Source organism: Balearica regulorum, chromosome 2 (genome assembly GCF_011004875.1).
Source record: "Balearica regulorum gibbericeps isolate bBalReg1 chromosome 2, bBalReg1.pri, whole genome shotgun sequence".
Classification (NCBI taxonomy): Eukaryota; Metazoa; Chordata; class Aves; order Gruiformes; family Gruidae; genus Balearica; species Balearica regulorum.
The window spans coordinates 98,320,162-98,339,855 of NC_046185.1; the positions used below are offsets into that span (position 1 = coordinate 98,320,162).

General features: G+C 42.8%; 2 protein-coding genes across 6 annotated transcripts in view; both read right to left on the reverse strand.

Moving 5' to 3' along the window:
• The window catches only part of TBC1D7 (TBC1 domain family member 7), a 258,846-nt gene that overhangs the window by 28,663 nt on the left and 210,489 nt on the right, over nt 1–19,694 (reverse strand). The window lies entirely within an intron of this gene.
• Nucleotides 4,672–19,694, reverse strand: part of GFOD1 (Gfo/Idh/MocA-like oxidoreductase domain containing 1) — a 76,123-nt gene continuing 61,100 nt past the window's right edge. For all 5 annotated transcript variants that reach the window (XM_075745074.1, XM_075745077.1, XM_075745078.1 and 2 more), the window contains exon 2: nt 4,672–12,394. In XM_075745074.1, the coding sequence (XP_075601189.1) occupies nt 11,475–12,394 (920 nt within the window). In that variant the 3' untranslated portion in view covers nt 4,672–11,474. The remainder of the gene's footprint in view (nt 12,395–19,694) is intronic.

The following is a 19,694-nucleotide window of genomic DNA, read 5'->3' on the forward strand; positions in this document are numbered from 1 at the left end:
TTGGACAGCATGGTTTGCCGTTCTGTCTCTAATTTTCCAAAAGACAAGGTGAAGGCAATGGCAATGGTATGTACCTCCCTTGTAAAGCCAATGAGATCCTGTTATAAACACAAATATCACTATATATATGTTAAAATAACAGCATGTAATTTCAAATACTCCAGCACTACAGTTCTAAAATCCTTTTTTAAAGTTAAATAGTTCAGACCACTTAGTCCATAAAAGGAGGGAAATCCTACCAAAAACTGCCTTTAAAAAAAAAAAAAGTTAGGAACTACAAGTAAATCAAACATAAAAAAATATTATTATTTGTAAGAGTATTTCGAAGTAAGCTGCAATTCCATAAAGACCTGAGCTTGTACCTGGTCTGGAATGAGACATTTCTATCATCTTAGACATCTGGAGGGCCCTCTGACAGTGACATTTTGAGTGACGGGTTCCACGTCAGGGAGAGGGCAAACCTAATAATCCAAGTAGGAAATTCAAAGAAAAGAGAACTTTATTAATAGAGGGTGATCTCACCAACTTCCCCTCTGTCTCTACCTTGCCAGCTACAAAATGGGAATAATCACAAGAGCTCATTTTGTGGGGATTTGTTAATCTTTACAAGGCACTTCATATGTGTGAAGCAGTACAGACAAAGTTTGCCAGAGGTGGGTGGATAGCTGCGAGCTTTGTCTAATCAGCAAGGGACTCAGTCCCTTCTCCATAGAGGCCCTGTTCCTCCTGTAGGCCTGAACAAAGGGAATTACTCCCAGCTAGTAAGGTCTGTGGCCGAAGGGCAGAGCGTCTCCCAAGAAGTTGTTCCTGCTGTCATGGAACTGCAAGCAAAACACATGGAAAAGTGAATGGGAAAATAGTCCATTTTAACAAAAAATGTTGTGCTGAAACAGCTTGGCACAAATTATACCTGAATTTCCTCTCACTGGGACAGAGATAGACTCATTTTTTAACACAGTAGTTTTGTAATAGCAACACCCTTCCATTCTGCCAAGCAGTTCTCAACTCTCGGCTATATCCATAGTAGCAGATGAAGTGCTCAGGACTACCCTCGGTGGCACTGAGGCCAGTGGGCACAGAATGGCCATGGCCCTATTATTAATTTCATTATGTCCAAAAGAGGGAGGTTACAAGCAGCTTGCTTAGTGGGAATAGTCTCTGCTGCACTAGTGCTGCTAACTTCCTAACTGTGCCATAGAATTTATATAGAAGAATATAAGTTGATCTAAGCCAAAAACCATTCTTGGGATGTTTCTATCAACTTAACAGGATAGAGAATCAATTGTCAACACCCAGGGACATTCTCGTTTCTTGTGAATCTGCTTTTTATCCTGGTCCTGACTTTCACTCTCTTTCTGATTACCTTCCTTCTTGAGCTGGAAAGCTTGTACGTTAGTAGTGTAAGGCCTCCTTTCATCACAAATACTTCCAGAAGATACTAGCACCACTGACAAGAAATATTAAAAAAAAATAAAGTCTAGCAATTTAGGGACAGCAGTGGGAAAAAAAAGCCACCAAAGAAAATGCATTATGCTACAAGTCAAGCTCCATTTCCAATGATTTCTGCATTCTCCAAGTCTGAAATGCCCATCTGAGCTTTTTCAGGGTTGGCTGAAACCTTGTGTTAAACTTTCTTGCACAAGCGACAAAGCCACTTGCATTCAGAGGCTGTTGCCATTGCCTGGATGATGATCATTTCAGTAAAAGTCTTTAGCCTGCAAGATGTGATTAACTGCGAAAGGCAAAGTTATTACAGCAGATTGGAGCAGAGTCTGAAAGGCTTCTCTAAGAATCTCTCTATATATATATCATTTCCATGTCTGGAGGAGGGGGCCTACAGTTTCTTAAGAAACATTTGCTTACATGTATATGCTTTTGTATGGAAATATAGAACTTAACATTGTTTTCCTCTATCCATTCCCTTTTCTTTTGGTCCTGTTAATTATTCTGCAGTTACTCTACCGACTCTTTGATCTGATGAAAAAAGCACATTTCTGGCAGTCAACAGACCTGGTTTCTATTTACATTCTGCTATTAAAGTGATCTGGCATAAATTGCTGTCGACAATGACTCAGATCAAGGAACTGATCTGCCTGAAAACTAACCCAGTAAAAACCTCACGTTGTTAGTTTTCAGCTAAATCCATGATCACCTTAAACAGGGGGCTGCACACAGGCTCCCCAGTGCCAGGATGTGGGGAAGGCAGGAACAAGCAGTTGGGAACAAGATTCAGGACTTGTGCCCTGCGCTCATCAGCAGTCCTGCCTCATCCCTCAGGAACAGCTCATGGAGGTGCAGCTGCAAGTAAATTGCCACAATTACTCATTTTACAGCAAAGATGCGATGCCACAGCAAGGTTTGTGGTGCTAAATTCACAAGTCGGAGCATTCCCAAGTGGAAAACATACTACAGAAGGCAACATATGCAGGAGATGAGTATTAACTGGTACTAGAGCTACTAGAGCTAGGACAGGTGACAGGTCTGGTGACTCCAAGGGCTGCCTGCTGGGGACGCCTGATGGACATTTCCTCCTTCCATGCTGAGCGTGATGGCCGCAGCAGTGTCCAGCACAGGCACGTGGGCCTGAGCAGGCCAAGCAAGAGGCACCTGGGTGCTCCTGGGCTGCAGCGGCCATCGCCCCAGCCTCCAGCCCCAGGAAAGGCTGCTTGAGAAGAGCTGCGCTGCCTCACCCCCAGTTGTGCCGCGCCGGAGTATTACATGGGGCAAAAAGCCCTGTTGTTCTGCGCATCACGTACATCCACTCTGAAATGTGAGATTTCCACTGGCACTGCAGTGACACAAAGAGCTCCGCAGCTTTCCACTGCCCAACAGGAATCAGTAGCAAAGGCATCAAGTGCGTCTTCTCTTTGGCACAGCAGCACTTTTTAATAACCCCTGCCCCAGCAAACTCTTTATTCCCGAAGAGAACAATGCAATGCATTTAACATTCTTCTGATTAATATTTATGGCTACAAGCCACGCATTGTTTTTACTACATAGCTGCTAATCAATAGGGGCTCCAGAAAACAGCAGAACAAGCCAGGGGAGCGGTGGAAGCCTTGGTTCTTCAAAAGTGATGGAAACTGGCAAGAGGCTTTCCCCCCTCACCCGCATTTTTGCAGTTTGTTTTAAAAGTAGAACTCTTACTTGGGTCCATAAATCTACACTTAAGCATCTCACTATGCTGACCCATGTTTGAAAATGTTTACCTTAGCATTTATGTAGCCTCATTAGTGTGGAATGTTTATACTCGCTCTTGCATTTGCACTTACCTATGCAGTTATATATTGTGTGCTGTAACTGTGTACTAATAATCCCACTGTATCTCTGACGCTCTTTCACAGTAATTGCTCCCCTAGGTGCTGTTTTCCAAAGATTTTTATGTTTTAACCTTTGAAATGGAAGTAGGCCATGTTTTACTATGAAGTTGATGGGAAAGGATATACCATAAAATTTGGCCCTATTTTACTTCAGTGCCTAATCGATTAGTTGGAGACAGTGATCTGGAAACCTGAGCAAGCTTATACATTTGCTCATCAGGGCAAGACTAATATTAAAATATAATTCCTGAAGACCTGGGCACTGATTCTTCCTTGCCTTGTGCTTTTCTCTTCTTCCGCCTAAGAAAATAATGTGTATTAAAACTCATAAAAGTGTATTTTATGTGTATATAAACATCGGTGCCTCTTTAAAATATGATAGCTGCAATGGTAGTAGTAGAAATTGCTAACATGCTGCATTTCTGGGATGAAGTAAATGCTATATCCACTCTGTAAATTTTTATATATAAAAAAAATATACAGTTCACAAGATCATGTGATCTGAGGGGAGTATGCATTGGAAGTGATGATTTCCCATTTCTTCACAGATTTGTGCCTCAGATTTGCTGTACTTTTGTAGTGCCTGAGAGATGAGTGAGCACTGACACCAGTAGAATCCAACATCTTTCTGTGTGCTCTGCTGTAAAACATGAAAAGCAACATAGGAAATGTGCTATTCTATTTACAAATCGATCACAGACGCAACAAAACTTTCCTCAGAGCCTAGAATTTCCCACTGCTTCATATTATCTTCTGCTTTGTACTCAAGTGAGGTTTTCTCCAGCATTAGAGGGGTTGGAGTAACAAGCTCCTTACTAGGCTGACGAGACACCCCCACGCAAGGGAGAAACGGAGCACCGGGCTAAGCGGGAAAGGCTTGACAGCTCCATGGCGGATGGGAGCGAGGGGCGGGTAGGTGTGGGGACGTCACTGGAGGGAGCTGAGGACTGGGAAGGCAAAGGCATCCCAGGATGCTGGTGGGGAGGCAGGGAGGAGGGCCCTGAAAGGATCTCCGGGCTGTGCTCAGCAGGGATGTCCGATGCCCCCATTTTGCTATGCCACTGGACATACTGGCGTGCATTGGCAACAAAACCATCTGTCTCCTGAGAACACACCACTCCAGCAGGAGCTAGTTCAGGCCTTGCCGTAACGTTAAACCTTCAAATAGCTTAGTGTTAAACCTCCTTCCCTCTCTCCCTCCATCACAATCCCCAGCCCCAAGCACAAAGCCCACAGATTTTACTCCAATGTGTTGAACTTAGGCAGGCAGGCCAGAAACCAGGCAAAGGTGATGGTTGTTTCCCTCCCCAAATGCAAGTGTGGGGAAAACCAACAGACAGCTGAGATCACATCCTTTTAAGTCTTTATTTGCCAGTTCAGATCCTTTTATTCCATCAATGCAAATATGCAGAACAGCAGGAAACCATGTTTTAAGCAGCACATACCAGTTGGCTGAGAATAAACTAACTACATTCCCCAAGCAATGTAAAAGTAACAATGCACATCATCTTCCAGAAGAAGAAACAAACAGATATTGCAGCCGAGAGGCACAGCAGGCAGCTTCTGTACAAAGTAGTTTGGCTATTTAAAATGCTAGAACCAGTCCTTGCCCATTTCTCCAACCCCACCCCCAAAAGTCCTACTATAATTTAACCACTTTTTGTTTGCTATCTACATAATATATAAAATATAAACTCTGTTTACTTATAACACTTACTTTTCTTGATAAATAGCTCTTTAAAATATCTACTGTACATATGTCCATGCGTTGACATTATATATATATAGCATTTATATATATGTATGTATGTCTGAAAAACAATAAATATATACTTATTATTGACACAGCAACAAACTGAACATATTCTCATTTTCAAAATCAAATAAAAGAAAACCAGTACAGCGAGAAACAGTGAGTGTCGCTTGTGAAGCACAGCATAGCAGGGAGCTCCGATTCCTGCCCTGGTTGGGCATTCGGTATGCCACGTACTTGGGTAGTTGTGGCGTTAATGTAATTTTTTTAATCAATCTGTGTTAAAAGTTACTTCAAGTCGTAGGTTAGCCCCCCCTGTATGCCACGCATAACACAGACTGAGCACAGGCTCACCCGCCTTGTGGCTTGCAATGGAATGAGACACAGAAAGGGGAGGGAGGCGAGTCTGACGGCTGGTGTAAAAAGCAAAGAAGTAATGGACAGCGCACGGCTGGAAGGTCATAAATAACCACGGTAAACAAGTTAATAGAGTTAAGTGCTTTTAACGACAATGGCTGGCACTGCTGCAAAAAGAATCTTGATTACTTGTAGCCAACTCCATGTAATGAACCAGTTTTCCCACTGCCACAAGAAGACTCAAATGAAACCCAGATGGCCAAATTCAGATGCTAGAAATGAGGTCACTGCATGACACTGTGAGGCTGCAGGTTCAGAGCCAAACCTGCCCGAGCGCAGCTGAATTCACTGAATGTCCTTAATGGATGTTCACTGAACCTAATGGATGGGATTTTTTTTAAACTATGAACTTAAAACAAAAAAAAACCCCAAAATCCCATACCCAACCCCAAACAGTTAATTTCACACATGCCAAAACAGAATAAAAGATGGATTTTTTAAAAAGTTTTCATTTCAAAACAGCATTCTTTAAAAATGGAACTTAATCCCAAAAGAAAAAATGTAAATGATCTTCTACAAACATGTTTTGTGTTCGCTTTTGGATTGACCATAGCCATTCTGTTTATTCATTTAACTGAAAATGCTGAATAAAAGCTATTTCAGTTTGACCTAAGCTGATACCCTTCATTCCCCAACCCAAAGGCTTCAATTTGGCAGCTTCCAAAAAGTCACTGCTTGCCTGGTCTCTGGCCTCAGTAAGTCATGAGGTTATGACATCAGTTCATGAATGCAGCATTATGTATAATCCCATTTACTTAAAATTTCGTCTTTTCATGAGCTAATGGAAGTGGGCAATGATTGTTAAGGGGAAAATATTTTTATTGGACAGACTTCATCCAGCAGCTCAAAAGAGAGGAAATTTTAAAGCAGGTAAAACTGCCAATTATTATGCAGTCATACACCATCTCTAAAATTTACAAACTTTGCTTCCCACAAGTAACAACTTCAACAACAACAACAACAATAACGACAAGAAACTGCTGTCCTGAATAATCCTGCAATTTCACAACTAGTCCTAGACACCCAGAGAGCACTGCAGAGCTCAAAGAGTCCAGTGCTGAGTTTCATACATACTTAGGGGTACATCACTGCGCCACTGGAACATCACACCAGTGTTGAGTATCTGCACAAAGCCAAAGGTCTGCTGGGTACTTTTAAACCCCGGTAAATACAGATCTTCTTAACACTGAAGAGACTTCAAAATTTGTGATATTTTATATTGAAGGCTATAGATAAAAGTCAGATATAAAATATAATTCCCAGCAACAAGAAATTCCATCTTCAGTAATTTCTGAATCTCTGCAAAGACACCATCAAGATACTATGTTTATCTTTACCCATTAAATAAAATCTGGTTTTTTGTTGTTTTGGTAGAGAAATGAGTCATTTTAAATTGTCTGGGTCTTTTCCACATTTCTATGGACACAGAAATAAATACAGTAACAGAGAAATTGAATTGTCCTTGCGCTGTGACCACATGCAGCAGAAAAGCCTCCTTTTTTGAATAGCTGAACTTCCAGGACAGCTGTTTGCTTGTACAGTCACTGATTTGAAAGTTATCTGAAAGAAGGAAACACTAACTACAAAGTGGAGAGTGCCTCCGATTGCCCTATGCTGGCTGGGCAGGAATTTCTCATGCTTTCAGCCAAAGCAAAAGATGAACTCCGCAGCAACCCATCCTGAGCCTGAACTCATCTATGCCTGCCCTGATCCTCTGCCATATTGGCTGCACACGTAAGGATGTATCATCTCTACTTGGTATTTCTAACTACACAGCTAAAGTACTAATTTAACACATGCGTGATATTAGATATAGGAAACCCCAAGCTCTTGCAGAGTCGTTATGCCTCCATGTAGGACTTCACTGAGTTCAGCACTGAGGACGTGCAGGGATCTGGCAGGAGCATAGGACGGATACTGCTTCCTTCTCGGGCTCCCAAACACAGAGGTGGAGCAAGGCTGCCACTACCACCCTCCGGAGGTGCAGCCCTCACGCTCCACGCAACCAGCACGTTCTCCCTGTTGGCGCAGGCATACAGGTACCAGACTGCAGATACACCTTCCTGTCGCTCCCTGCTGCAGTCACCGCTCTCCCTTTGGGCACACGGAAGGACTCCAATTGTGCCCTGCTGTCACACCGCGTAGGGTTGCCTACCCCTGGTGTGGAACCCAATGCAATTCCCATGGCAAATAAGACTTCATCTCTCAGCTGACCATCCCAGCATTGGAACAGACCCCTGCAGAGCAGCAGAGCATTTCACCTGGGCTCTCCCCTTTGGCTCTTTTTGTCTTTGGCAACAGACTGTAATGTTCAGTAACCTATGTGCACAGGTTGATGGCAAAGGAAAGAGCCTCTCCAACAGCAGCCCTGGGAAAGAGGAATGAATGTTGCTTACCTAGTATATGAACAAGCTCATTTGGGGGCTACTGTAAATTCCAGCAGTAGCCACAGTTTGGCTATTAGGCCTGCATTCATCTCAAACCTTGTGGCACAGCATTAAAGAACGGCATTAAAAGTGCAGTTCCAAATATATGTTTCCTGGGGTGGTACCGTTTTTGAGTTCAATCAAGTACATCTCTGCTATCTGCTGCCCAAATTCTTAAACCCAGCGTGAACTCCAGAGGCTACTTAGGGCAATTCAATGTACTTTTAACTGTACCAAAAGAGCAGAGGGCTTGATGCTGCCAAGAAAGATCCCAGACTTTAAAGTGACAATTTATCAAAATAGTAATACAAATTCTATAAATAAACCAAATTCCTTCCTCCTCTAAGCAAGATGGAAGTTAAGTATCTTTACACTTGACACTACAGCACCTTCACCTCCTAGAGAATGGAAAAACTGTCATACAATCCTGAACGTATGCAGTTACTGCTGCCGTCCCAGTTAGGTAACAACTTCACCTAAATCTAGTGCAAGATCTCCGTTGCCGTCAGAAGAGGAGGTCCCACCCTGCCTCTCCTCATTCTGCCTGCCTCTCTGGGGCCAGCACTGTGGTTGCACAACAAGCTGTACAGGATTCAAACCCATTTGCAAGCCGGTACTAATACTAGCATCAGATGGCTACGTAACCAAAGCATTAGATTTTCCTTCTGCTAAGCAGCACTACCTGCATCAGTAAGTCTGCAAAGAGGATGGATGATGCCTGTCACCTAAACCTTTGGATCTGGGACAGAAGCACAGTAGTACTTTCCCTACACACTGTGTCTCGCCTGGGGACTGTTCACTGCAGGGGCAGGGGCAGCATATCTTCTTCCACTCAGAAAGACACAGGAAAAAAAAAAAGAAAATACAGACAAGAAAAACTGTCAACATTCGTGAACCAAAACAAGGTGCAAAGACATGAACAGCAATTCCAGTGCAATGACCAAACCACTAAGCAGCAAGAGTCACAAACACTGTGGTCCATGTTTGGTTCCAGTTTTGGATGATATTTAACTAGACACTGTTAATTATCCACCAGGCTTGCATTCATGACTTGAACTAGCCACTATTTTCAATAAATGGGTTTTGCCTTACTATATGAAAACTCTCCTGATCCCCCTGGGGCTAATTCCATTTTTCAGGAGAGAGAGAGGATTTCTTGATCAAATTTTCTCTTCTGTATTTCTCTGTGTATTTTTCAGGGCAGAAACTGGATAGCATGGCATACTGTGACAATTATAATGGGAAATTCCTGTTGGCACAGATACTACCTCAGGAATTCTCAGAGAAATCCATTTTTAGGAAAAACATCCAAACTTGTCAAGGGCTGCTTCCAAGAAGGAATGATGAAAGCTTGCTCAAGGTCTTAGCAGAAGCAGTCAGCCCCAGAGACAGTTGTTAGAACTGGCAGAACAACATGGATAGAAACAATTCTCTGTTAGGGCGTGGTTTTGCAGTATTACATTATTCCTTCATCAGTCACACTATTACACTTTGGGGAATATTTCATGAAAGGTCACACATACGCTTTTCAAAAATGAGGCACACATTAATAATTTTGGGGTGGGAGTCAAGTTTCCTAACTTTAGCCACCTAAAATTTAGAAGCCAAGATTCTCTGCAAAGGAGGAGGACAGGAATCTCCAATGGGCACGTCCTATATTAATCTGAGGATTCACTGAGTCAGCCTTTGGAAAGCTCTCTCTGTATTGACTACCGTGTCCTCGCACAGCTGATCAGGACAAGACACCCGACTTTCATCTGGCTAAAGCCAGATGAGATGAACCACTCTATTGATGCCCTTCTGTTCAAAAAGCTCTAAAACCGAGCATAGGACAGGCAGGAGCATACAGCAGTCAGATGGAGTAATTTGCAGAAGAAGCCCTAGAGAAGCCCTTAGCGCTCCTAAAAATAGCAAAAAAACATAAGTGCTTTTTTAAAAATCTAAATTATTCTGACAGTTCTCTTTCTAACCTAAAATGGCAACACTAATGTGATAGCCTTGAGAAAGAGGGTCATATTTTTCTCTTTTAATTTACCGCTCATCCAAATGTTCTCTTCTTCCCCCCAGTCAAAATTAACAAAAAAGCCTGAAAAGGTTTTTCTCAAGTTTAATACAACTTAGTGCTATATGCTCGTGTTCTACTTTTTTCCTATCTGAGGACCTAGCACTGTAAACACATAAGCACTGGAGCAGCTTTATGCAGAAAAGCAGTATCCCTGTTTACTGGGATAATTCATGTGCCTTTCACTATATTCTTTCAAGAATATATTCTCGAAAGAATATATTATTTCAAGACTGCAATCTAAAGAAGATCATAACACACATATCAAAAGAGTTTGTCCACCCCTGCACAGATGACAGGGAATGATCACTACAGTATCAGTAGCTGGCCACTTTAAGGAGGCAAAGAGGTGTGGGGGGGTCTCATCTAATTTTTTTTCCCTGGAAATGGAAGGAAATTTTCTCATCCCTTTTGTTTTACACTCACACTCACCACTTGGTGGAGGTGAAAGCTTCTGGGTTGAGCTATATGAAATTAATTGTCGGTGTGCATCTCTCGAGTGCGAGTTCACAAAGGTTTAAAAGGACACCACCCATCTAAGTATCATACAGTTTCGGGTTGGATTTCTACTGTTTTCCACCTAAAAGGAAAATGAATGATGAATTCACTCAAAAGTCAGTCCCAGACACAGGAAATTCTGTGTAAACCTTCATAAGACTAGCCTGAGTTCAGCTGTATAATAAAACCCACTATCACTACTGTGTCATGCTACTTGTTATCCATGAAGGTTTTGCACAACCCATTTTAATCAGCAAATCCGTGCAGTTAACACTGAAGCTTACCAGGAGGTCACAGAAGACCCTCCCTCCCCCATCATCAGGGCATATGCACTGTGGTTGAGGACTGCTTTGTTTTAAAAGCCACACATTTTCCTACTTAATTGCGCTTTAAATAAAAAAACAAAACAAAACAAAAACCAACTAGCTAAACCAACACAGAGAAGTTCCTAACAAGCTATATGAAAAGTGAGCTGCCGAGATTTTCCATCTCACAATGACACTTTCTCACCAAGTCCTATTATTCTGTGTGTTGGTTAGAGGTGTAGTACAACAGTACGGTGGTGTCAGGTGTCATGGTAGGAACCATTCATGTCAGACACTACAGAAAATTTAATGACATGACAGTACCTTCACAGCCCTCTGGTAGGTAAGGAAAATCTAAAAGGATCTTCCCAACCTTTCACAGTAAACACAATTGGATAATCTAAAGCACCTGCAAGCAGGAGATGAGTCCATGATATATCGTTCCAATCAGCCAGCTAATACTGTTACTAAAACAGTTATGTCAGCTCTTAAGTCTCCTATCTGTTTTGGGCATTTCCAAGGACCCTATCACTTTGGCATTTAGCCACCACCAGATTTAGTTGATCCAAACACTGTATTTCCTTCTCTTGTATCCTCAGCTGTTTCTAAGATGCCCAAGCCCTTGGCAGGGTCTAATTACCATTTCCTTTAAGAGCTGTCTGGTTCCTATTCTTTCCTGGGAGCCGAGAGGAGCTAGCAGTACAGAGACATTCTGCTCTTCCGCATGGCTTCGCTGATTAAGTATGCCGGGCTCAGTTCTGGCTCCTCAGTCATGATTGAAATGTTCTGCCATTCCCCCAACTGGTTTGACTTTTTAATGGTGTCCACCACACACAGAGCATACAGACAGTCGTCAAAAGTGGCAGCCATCGTGAGGGGCCTCCCGTCCCAGGTCCTCCTGTCGTCCTGGTCCTCAAATGCCTGCCGGACAGCTTGAACCATCTTAATGGTGCCCCGGAGGTAGGGGGATGGGATGTCACTGAAGGCCTTCTCTGGAAGTAAGGAATTGCTGACTGGCGTGGAGTCTTTTAGCAGGAGCTCCCGCTGAGGAGAGCTGTTGCTCTGTCCATAGAGATCAGTGCCTATTACAATCAGCCGTCCTGCCGAACCCACTACAATAATGTCTTGTTTAAACTCCCCCGGGACGTTGAAGTTGAGTGTCACTGTGCAGCACACGCCGCCTTCCAGGACCATCTGAAATGTACAGAAGTCGTCGCTGGTGATCTGCCGTATGCCCTTGATGTGGTCTGTCTGCTTCACGAAGGTCTTGAGCAACCCGTGCACTTTGACGGCCTTCTGGCTGGTGAGGAAGGTCAGGAGGTCGATGATGTAGGTGCCAACCGAGTGCAAGCCCCCACCTCCCATCAGGTCATCACAGCTCCAGTTGTACTTCTTGCCTAGCAGGCTTCCACTATGAACCTGCACCTCGCACACCAGCAGCTCCCCTACGTAACCCTCCTGGATCAGCTGCTTCATCTTCACGAAAGCGGGCAGGAAACGCAAAACGTTCCCCATGATGCTCATGAGCTTTGGGTAATAATGAGCCGCAGTCATCATCCTAAAGGCATCTAGGGGAGTCGCCGTTCGGTCACAGATAACATTTTTTCCAATGCCTGAAAAACATTTAAAAAAAACAAACCATCAACAAAAATATATTGATTGAGTAAGCTGAAAGCCTTGATGCTACTCTTAAAGACTAAGCCAAGGAGAAAGATCCTTGAAAGAAGAAAACATTGCAATATGGTGTTAAAGGCACAAAGATCCCCTCTGGCATGTTTCCAAAATGCATGTAAGAATTTCTAGAGCGCCACAGTGAAAATTCATCCCTTTTTATTTTCAAAATGCACTCATGCCTAAAAATAGCATGAAGGTGACGGCCTGGACAGATAAGTAAGCAAGCTAAGGTAAGGTGGACTGCTACCCCATATTTGCCACCTCCTGGGAGCAGGTACGAAACCAACCACCCACATTCAGCCATCTCACAGGCGTCTCTTTTGTGACAGATAACCTGCCTGCGTGTGGGCTTCTGAGAGCTGAATCTGAGCTTCAGATTCAAATCCCTGAAGCATATATAAGTGACACGACCGCACGTACACAGTAACTTAAATGTAAGTACACTGAAAAGTCTGGGCTTGTCTTCTCAATGGTCTTGTCCCTTCATCTTCCCCATTCAGACTGTTTAAGAGGCTCTGACTGGAGAGAGGGAGAAGTACTGGGCTTGTTGCTTGATTTAGAATGTAAAAATCACTTCTCGCTCATAAAATGCCACACTATTCTGACAACGGCACTCTTTTTTTTTTTTTTGAAGCAGCTCTGCTGAAATGTCAACAGCGCATCCACGGTGCCAAGGGAGAGCCACGATTGCTCTAAAACAGGTCAAACGTAGCTGTGACAATCTGTTCCCTCACAGAATTGCCCATATGGGCACACTGTTTACTGAAGCTTGCATGACAGTCCTGTTTTATCTGGCCATCAAGGTGTGCAACTGAATGCAGTGCAGGTTGAGATGCCTGAATAATGGTTTTATTATTGATTTCTCCTCGTCAAATACTTTCATTCTGTACCCATACACACATATAGCAACAGAATCTCTAGTTTCCTTTTTAGTTGCATACCAAGGGTTTTTTATGCTTAATGAGCAGTATTAGGTGAGCTATACAACACCTTAGCACTAAATATGATCTTTGCCTCGAGAGCCTCGGGCTATAGCTGGGCCTGACACTGGAATTTGGATCCTGTCTGCTGGAGTCCAGATGAATGAATCTGGTACTCACTAAATCACTTTGTGTTTTGATTCCTTTTCCCTTCAGATAGGTGAGAAATCCCTTTTTCTTTAAAGAGCTGTTGTGGGGATAAAATTTTACATGTTTTGGAGCTGTTTGGATGAAGTCACATAAATACAGACAGATGGCAGGGATCTGTCTGAGCCCACTTACATGAATATTTAACAGCCTGACTGGAAGAAGAAGGAGGTCACAGTCCAAACATTCAATAACCCGCTTATCCACATTGGCTGTTCCCAGTCTTTGTCTGCTGCTATTTGAGTAGCTGAAACTGGAGGGAGGGCTGTCACCACTGAAGTGGCAGTCACATCTAGTTAATAGCCAAGAAGGGAAAGATCTTCCTTCAACTTGCTCCTATTTACCTTCTACTTAATCAGATAAGTAGAGATGTACTCATTTTCATCTTATATTGGACAGGAATCCTCTAGTCAATGGTCACAGTCTTCCTTTCTCACTTTTCTCTCTCATCTTTACAGACTGCTACTGGTGACTGAGTTGACATCTTCAACCTTATAGCATTTCTTTTCCTGCTCCTGAATAATTTTTTTTTCTGCATCTGTTTGATATTGGAGAAAGCGTTCATCCACCTGCCCTATATTCCTCTAACCGGTAGCTCCAGCTATGCCACTTGACCCAGATCACTAATATAATAGTCCTTGAGTTACACAGACTCTTTGCAGAGAGGTTTTCATCTAGCAAATCAGTTATCAAAATAAGGGAAATCTTAGACAAAACTTGCCTACAGTCAAGCCTTCCTGAAACAGTCATTTTCCCCCCAAAGAACCCATATGTACTACGTCATCATCTGACCTGTTCACCACCGATCCACAAGCGTCACTTTCTGCTCCAGTTAAGCTTGCATCATTCTGCCTCACAGATGCCTGCCGCATTTTATCTGGGGTCTGTGCAAGCACTAATCTCTCAGGATAGGCAGCTTTACACGTGTGCTCATGAGGAAAAGGATGTGCTTTTCATGAGGAACTGCAGCCTGGGGACAATCTTTTTGCTCTGTGTTCAGTGCTGTGCACTGTGGGGGTCAGTCCTTCACCATGTGGGGCTGGGAACACTTGGGACCGTCACAATCTGAGTACCAAATGATGATGATAAATATGAAAGAGAAGCCTATGGGGTTTTACATCCCTTACATTCAAGAAAAATTGCCATTAGGATCAATGTAAGTCAGGCACACATGCAGAGAAAAGGGGAGAGCCCTAAATATTTGTATGGAGATGGAGAAAAGGTGGAGTCTCATATTTAGTCCTTCCACCATTTCAACCTTTTTGGAAAGGTTGAAACCTTTTAATTATAGCAAATCCAAAATGCAAATATTTCAAGAGCCTTCCCGTCTCTGTGCATATGCTGATAATACATGCTGTGCTCTCATCTCCGTCAGGGATTTAAACAGATTTTTGCTTGCCCAGAAAGCTTTTATACTCTATTAAACCTTGTGCAGGTTCTTTCAGCATGACACTGCTCAGCGCTTGAGTCTGTGCACACTACAGATCTTTGTCTTCTCGGTAGCTGCAAATCTGCAAGCAGCCACATTAACGTTCTTGAAGCAGGGAGAGAACATGAAAGGTTTGCTTAATTTAATTTAGAGAAATACTCTGGTGTGTTTATGCAACTAGAATAAGAAACAGGCAGATCAAAACACCGTTGTTCTCTGCTCTCCTCTCTCTGCTCTCTTCTCAAAAGGAGAAAGAAAAAATGTACCTTCCCTTTGAGCCATTCCCTAAAGCAGTGAGAGGCAGAGCAGAGGGCAGTGTGCAAGGAAAACCTCTCTTCTCAACGCTGACAGTCTCAGGCAGAGGCATGCTCTGACTGCAGGTGCTGCAGGGGAGACTCTAGGAACTGACCCCGGTCTCCTGGCCTGGGGTTAAGGTCCAAGCCTGTCCACTTTTGGACAAGACTCCCTAAGAAAGGATCAACTGTTACCACTTGTTATTCTATCCATGCGTTTTGCCGCTTCACACATCTTTGAAAATCACACGACAGCAGACAGCAAGAACTTCATTAATTACATAAAAGCAAGGCAGTACAGCCAGCTTGTTTCAGCAAGAAAGTGCAATATATTTGCCTGTGGTGATAAGCAATGGAGTCGAATACATCTCATTGTATGAAAGGATACACACCCCTTCCACACGCATCAAGAAATCTAGTCTACAATGCTACAGTTCTCAATCAGGCAACTTAGAATCATAGAATGGTTTGGGTTGGAAGGGATCTTTAAAGGTCATCTAGTTCCAATCCCCCTGCCATGGGCAGGGACACCCTCCACTAGACCACGTTGCCCAAAGCCCCATCCAGCCTGGCCTTGAACACTTCCAGGGAAGGGGCATCCACAACTTCTCTGGGCAACCTGTTCCAATGTCTCACCACCCTCACAGAAAAGAATTTCTTCCTAATATCTAATCTAAATCGACCCTCCTTCAGTTTAAACCCATTACCCCTTGTCCTGTCACTCCATGCCCTTGTAAACAGCCCCTCTCCAGCTTTCCTGTAGGCCCCTTTTAGGTACTGGAAGGTTGCTCTAAGGTCTCCCCAGAGCCTTCTCTTCTCCAGGCTGAACAACCCCAACTCTCTCAGCCTGTCCTCCTTCTGAGTATTGATTTCTTGAGTTCTTAGGTAAAGTGAAGAAGAAAAATAAGTACCTGTCATTCTTTCTGAGGGTTCCACACAGCCTTCACCTCAGTTTCCCTGCTTGGCTTCAAAATGAGAGACAGAGTAGAGCCAGCCAGGTAAGTGACATGAAGTAGGATTTCTCTGACGTGGCACGGAATAGGGGAGGGCTCACTCCTGGACAGCCCAAATCCAAAGCTGAAGCTGGGCAACACGTCTCCTAGCAAAGCTCCCAGCAGTGCAGGTTGACTCTCTGAAGTCCACCCACAGCATGCCATGCCATGTTCAGCCTCAGACCCACTCCGTGACCCACTGCTCCAGGCACAGACAGCCAGAAATGCAAAGAACCTGCATTAACAGGCACCATGCCGTGGGGCCAGTGAGCCACCTGTGCTTACAGACTTGGAGCCACGAGGTGGCAACCACGTTAGACCCAACAGGTCTGCTTTCCTGAACACCTCTGTCTTCTCCCTCCAGCAGAAAAACAGGAAGAAACAAATAATGGTGGAGCTGGAAGATGTCCATCCATGAGATATACCCAATCCCTAAGCCAATGACGTAGGTATAACTTGCTCTAGCAGTCCTTAAAAATGTGAAAGGACATGAGTTTGAGCAAAATGACACATGAGAATTTGACTTCTAGGTTTGGTTGCTAAAGATTGAAAGATGGCCAACATCTGACAACTGCTTGGTTCCTCTTTAAAATGAACCAAAGTTTCTAGAGCAGGGTCCACATCACAAAACCACTAACACTAGTGCCTTCTTGCTTCTCGGTGTCTCACAAGGAAGGTTAAGGGCTGAATGGTCCACCTTGACTATTCTTTATCTCCCACGGTATATATATCCCCCAAGCCAAACTTCAACAACTTAGATACCAATTTGCATTTTTTTTAAGAAGGTTATTTAATAACACTGATCTCTGAAGAAGTACATGTCCAACTAACTCTCTAGAAGCAGCTGAGGAAATAGAAAATAGTTGTCTATGCTATCATTGGTGCTACCATTTTGAGTGAAGATTTCTCTAGCACCTTATACTGGAAAGTCAAATTGTAACCCTGATCTAATGGCTTGTCACCCACCTCACAGTAATTATTGTTGTCAGGAAGTCATGTGATTTATTTGCAAACCTAAGTCTTCGTTTTAGAAGGAAGAAGCCCTTGTGATCGGGATAATGGAGGTAATTTTGAAAGCCTAACAACCCAGAAGTGAGCGGCAAGTAGATACACTACAGGTTAGTAGCATTTAATTTTTTTTCGATGTAAACGTGGGGGGAAAAGTAAGGAACTAGATTAAGAATTTAACTCCCAATTTTGAAATGCCTGGCATTGGCAGCTCTTTATTTTAGAGAAGGCTCCTCAGCTACCAGCAGCCCAGGTTACTTTGTCCCTGTAACGTCACTGTGCTGCACAGCCTAAAACCGAGCAGAACTCCAGGGCCCACAGCGCAGGAAGGGTACAGCGGCTGTAACAGGCACGGGCTTCACCAATTCTGAAACCTGCAATGTCAGCAGGTTTCTCATCTGCTCTGATTGTTTCAAATAAGGACAGAAACATTTTCACAGGAAAAAAAAATAATAAAAAGTGTCTGTCATTGACCCGGAACAAGACTAGTCCTCTATATATTCAGCTCAGGACGTGGGATCTCAATACGATATATTCTCTTCCTCCTATTTACAAGAAAATCAAAAAGGCCTCTATTTGGAGTCTAGGCATATAATCAAAACCTTCACTGGCATCAGAAAGATTCATTAGTTAGCAGTCGCTACCTATTGCTCTTGGTCAGGAGGGGGATGAGAGAAAGGGGAAAACAAGGTTTTGGTGCACAAAGCTAAATTAGTCAACAAAAAAATACATTTCTAAAGAGGAACTGTCAACACTCAAGGAATGGTCTGAGAGTTTCAGCAAAGGAGGGGTGGAAGAGCATGCTTGCCAGGTTATTTCAAATGAATTATTTTAAACATTTATATAAGATTATAATATCATCTTTAAAAAGTTTTATTTTTTTTAAAAGAAGCTAATACAAAATTACATTCCAAATAGTGACAATCCACATTATCATTAATATAGTTACAATAAATACATATGGACAACTTTTTATTCTCAGATTTTGACCACTGAAGCTGCTGTTGTTGCCTTTGGATCCTACGCAGAATCGGGGGGGAAATCATCTCTGGCGTTCAGTTCTGTTCACGGCTTGTGAGACATGTTGCAATGCTATGTGCTGTATTATTAGTACCTATATTACTAGTTGTAATCAGATCATGGTTTCCATCCTAATGCAGTTTGACATGGTTTGCAAATACAGCATAGTATCATCTAACACATGAATGAGGAGTGTCTCGTTCATATTTTTCCAGCATTATAACACTGAAAAATTAAGCTGAGATATACAGCTGCTTTTATAAATGTGCCCAAATCAACAAAAAGTAGCAAGTTTAGTTAAAAAGCTGACTTTTTTTCTGCAAATCAGTTGTTTTGGCTATATATATATCAAAAACCATAGTCAAATGTCTTAAATTGAAAGTCACTACCTCTAATTTAAATATTTGATTTACAGCAATTTGTTCTTCTGCACATATGTACACATTGTTAACTCTGTGGTTTTGCACAGAAACCACCTCAGAAACTACGTTAGGCACCAGGAGCCCACGCATGGTTCCCTACAGATAAATTGATGTTTGATAGAAGCTGAGTATCAGTAGAACTGTGTATTTTGTGCATTCCCATACTGGGCAGAGATCTGTTTGCAATACTAATCATGTTAGTGGACGGTAATACAGCAACCCCACTGGATATTCAGAAAATGTCTTTCCATTTCTATGAATTCTGGTGTATACCTATATGGAAAAACATACAGAATTGTTTTTTCCCTCAGTAATGACGACTTCAGAAATCCTCACAGCTATTTGAACCATTCCTTTCTATCACTTTCTTTTGAATTTGCAAAAGATACAACATTTGGAGGCTGCAATGTAGCCACGACCTCAAAAAAATCTTGACAGTTATCTCACTGACTCGTTAGAATACTTAAACACTCTGAACGTAATCAGGGATTGGTAATGAAATTCTCTTTCCTTTCCAGATACATCATTCCCTAAGAAAAGCAGAAGAAAATACAAGTGACCTGAGTTGTATCTATGCTGAACCACTGACTGCAGAGACGACCCACAGGTCTAAAAGCAGGTGACTATTTTTGCTGTTTCAGAACCAGCTTCGTTGTAGCCTCACAGTCAGGGTCCCTTTTGCACGAAGCTGGAAACAAACCAGTTCAGTACTATTCCATATTTCTAGCGCATGCTTACTAAGGAGAGACACACAGTTTTGAGAACGCCTCTCGGAAATTGTATGCAAATACAGAATTCGAAGGCATAAGCGGCTCATACAGCCACTGGTCATTTATTTTGATAGCAGGGGTTGCTCTCCAGTCTCTCAGAGATACAGCAATCATAGTCAGTTTAGCCTGCTACGTGTGTGATAAGCCATAAATGTTCAGCACCATAAATTATGATTTT